This window comes from Priapulus caudatus, unplaced genomic scaffold (assembly GCF_000485595.1).
Source record: "Priapulus caudatus unplaced genomic scaffold, Priapulus_caudatus-5.0.1 Scaffold144, whole genome shotgun sequence".
Taxonomy (NCBI): Eukaryota; Metazoa; Priapulida; class Priapulimorpha; order Priapulimorphida; family Priapulidae; genus Priapulus; species Priapulus caudatus.
This window is the reverse complement of record NW_014577205.1, coordinates 336,364-339,266: the sequence shown is the minus strand read 5'-3', so window position 1 is coordinate 339,266 and position 2,903 is coordinate 336,364. Positions and strand designations below refer to the sequence as shown.

The 2,903-nt window shown below is 46.4% G+C and overlaps 1 protein-coding gene across 1 annotated transcript in view; it reads left to right on the top strand.

Annotated features, from left to right (window-relative positions):
• LOC106806150 (thyrotropin-releasing hormone-degrading ectoenzyme-like) overlaps positions 1 to 2,903 on the top strand; it is a 45,606-nt gene that overhangs the window by 40,997 nt on the left and 1,706 nt on the right. Inside the window, exons 13-14 of the mRNA XM_014808013.1 lie at positions 246 to 386; positions 1,026 to 1,107. Coding sequence (XP_014663499.1) covers positions 246 to 386; positions 1,026 to 1,107 — 223 coding nt within the window. The remainder of the gene's footprint in view (positions 1 to 245; positions 387 to 1,025; positions 1,108 to 2,903) is intronic.

The window sequence follows — 2,903 nt, the reverse complement described above, 5'->3', positions numbered from 1 at the left end:
ATGGGATAGTGGGGTGAATGACTTCAGAAGTCGAGTCGCTAGGGGTGAACAAGTTCAAAAAAGGTTGAATAGCACTGACTTAGTGTACCATCGCCGAATCATGCCGCTTAAAGAATAAACCCTCCTGTAGCTTCTCTCGCCTCTCCTATGCGCGGATTCATGTAAACGAGAAAAATTTGTGTTCAAGTATATATTCATGTTCAAATATTGATGTTCAAAAGCAAAATGCCCGTGTTTTATTTCAGATTCTTGCGGATGACGCTGAATAGCGAGGAGTTGCCAGCGTCCGACGCTCACGTTATCTTCTCTAGCATGGGGCAGACGGCGAATGGCCGGGGTATCCTGCTACAGTTCCTCGTGGAGTACTGGGACGAGCTAAACGACAAGTAGGCAGATGCAGCTAGATATGGCTCGCTGTCGTGCAGCGCTATGTATACACATGCTAAAAAGCTTTTCCATACACGTGTATATAAAGTATCTGAAATCAAAAATGATATCTCATGTTTGGAAGCTTTTCTGTTTGTAGGACTGCGCCATTTTAAAATAGAGATTTATTTATTGTTTCAAGATGAATTCTCTTTCCTCACTACCAAGATTCATATTCCTAATATAGGTATTTATTTCACTTGCTTTTTTACTTGTTCGAAGAACGTGTTTTTTTTGCGTTCCCGATCATTCAAGGTATTAGTAGGCATGACAGTGAATTTACGGTAATTAATCCCCACACGCACTCGATCTCTGTCCATATTCTGCAGATTGCGACAGACGCCTGCGTAAGGGGGCGTTTTTTTATATTCAAATGAAGACACGTCTATAATGTGCGCGTTATTTGCTGTCCCGCTGGCGTGCTAAAGCTCACGATCGCATTAGCAGCAGGATACGTTCAGCATTTGCTAATCTCTATCCTCCCTCGATACCGCTACCCATGCAAAGGCCAACAACGACTTGCTCGGCTAGTTCTTGGTGGTGAGGGCGGGGGGGTGTGAATTCTCTCACTTTACGATCGATCCGTCATCGATTTTCAGGTTCGGCAGTGACATGCTGGCCGTTGGAACTCTCATCGAGTCTGCGACAAAGTTCGTCCACAGCCAATTTAAATTGAAAGCGGTAAGTGCGCTGCGTAATTGTGCGAGGCTAATGGTGTGCTGCGGCGCGCGCGCAGCAGAGACGACCTTTGGGGAATCATTTGTCCGGCGAATGATTTCCGATGAACCTCCCCGATGCTATACCTGCTTTTCTGCTTCTCTAATCGATGCAGCGCATCACTGCGCTTGCTCGTGTCCTACCAGAATCGTTTTCACATATTTCTTGTCTTCTCTTTTTCCCACCCCATCTCTCTTCCATGATTTCTCTCGCCGCCTTCTCTATCTCTCTCTCTTTCTCATTCCTCACTTCTTACTTATGCTATCTTCCTCGCATCCTCGCTTCTCTCCCTCTCTCTTCCTCTCTCGTTGTTCCTCATTCCTCGCTTTCCTATTTCTCTTCCGCCCTCTTTTCTCTCTCTCTTTCTCTCTCTCTCTCTCTCTCTCTCTCATTTCTCACTTCTTACTTTCGCTATCTCTCTCTCTCTTTCTCATTCTTCGCTTCTCTCTCTCTTTCTCTCGATCGAGCATTCACTCACGCGTAACTGACACGACTGTTCGCGTATAGACACGCAACGGTGATTAAACATTACAAGGACTTTCGCCCGTCGGCAACTAGGAGTACCGAAGACCGCGTTGCTAGCGTCGCCAACAACTGAGCGCCAAGAGCGAATTTCTTACTTTCTCTCCATGCCCTTCTCTTCCTTCGCTCGCTCTTCTTCCTCTCTTCTTACTTTAATTCGCTATATATCTCTCATTCATCGCCTCTTTCGCTCTCTTTCCCCCTCTCTCGCTCTCACTCTATCCCTCTATCTCTCTCTCTCTCTCTCGCCGCCAATACAATAACAGCTGCGTTGCTTGAGTTAATGGAAAGTAGTTTTTCCGGCGACACGAAACCTAGATTAGCACGAGTGAACTGGCTCGCGTCGCGGAGAACAAGTGTATGTAGCTGGCAACATATACAACAAACACGCGCGCGTGCACACACATACACACACAGGCAAACACACACACACACACACACACACACACACACACACACACACACACTATGTGTGTATGTGTGTTTGTGTGTGTGATGCGCGACACGTACACACAGAAGTCTGCTTCTATCTGTGGACAGCCACGCGAAATCATTTAGTGGGAGTTGCACATGCAGGTAAGATCAATAATTGACAACGTGCTCGCTAGAGAGACATTTCGACGGGCGCCGAACTCTAAGCGTCAAAAATACGCCGGAAAAGTCATCAAATATGCATAAAAGCTTCTGAAAGCAGTGTCTCGTCCACGGACCTCGATATGTCCCGCAGGGAAGGCAGCGACACTGTACCAATCAAAGGAACATATGCTATCGCGACACTGCGCATAAATTATTAATGATCGACAACAAAACTTGGCTATTGGTTATATATGAAGAGCAGGAGAGGGGGAAAGCGACAGCGGAATAGATTACCAGAAAGAGAGGGCGTGGGAGAGAGACGAGAGCGAGCGAGAGAAGAGAGAGAGAGAGAGAGAGAGAGAGAGAGAGAGAGAGAGAGAGAAAATAGAGAGAGCGAGAGAGAGAGAGAGAGAGAGAGAGGTAGATTACCAGAAAGAGAGGTGGATAACCAGAAAGTGAGGTGGATAACCAGAAAGAGAGGTGGATAACCAGAAAGAGAGGTAGATACCCAAAAAGAGAGGTAGATAACCAGGAAGAGAAGTAGATAACCAGAAAGAGAGGTAGATAACCAGAAAGAGAGGTGGATAACCAGAAAGTGAGGTGGATAACCAGAAAGAGAGGTGGCTAACCAGAAAGAGAGGTGGATAACCAGAAAGTGAGGT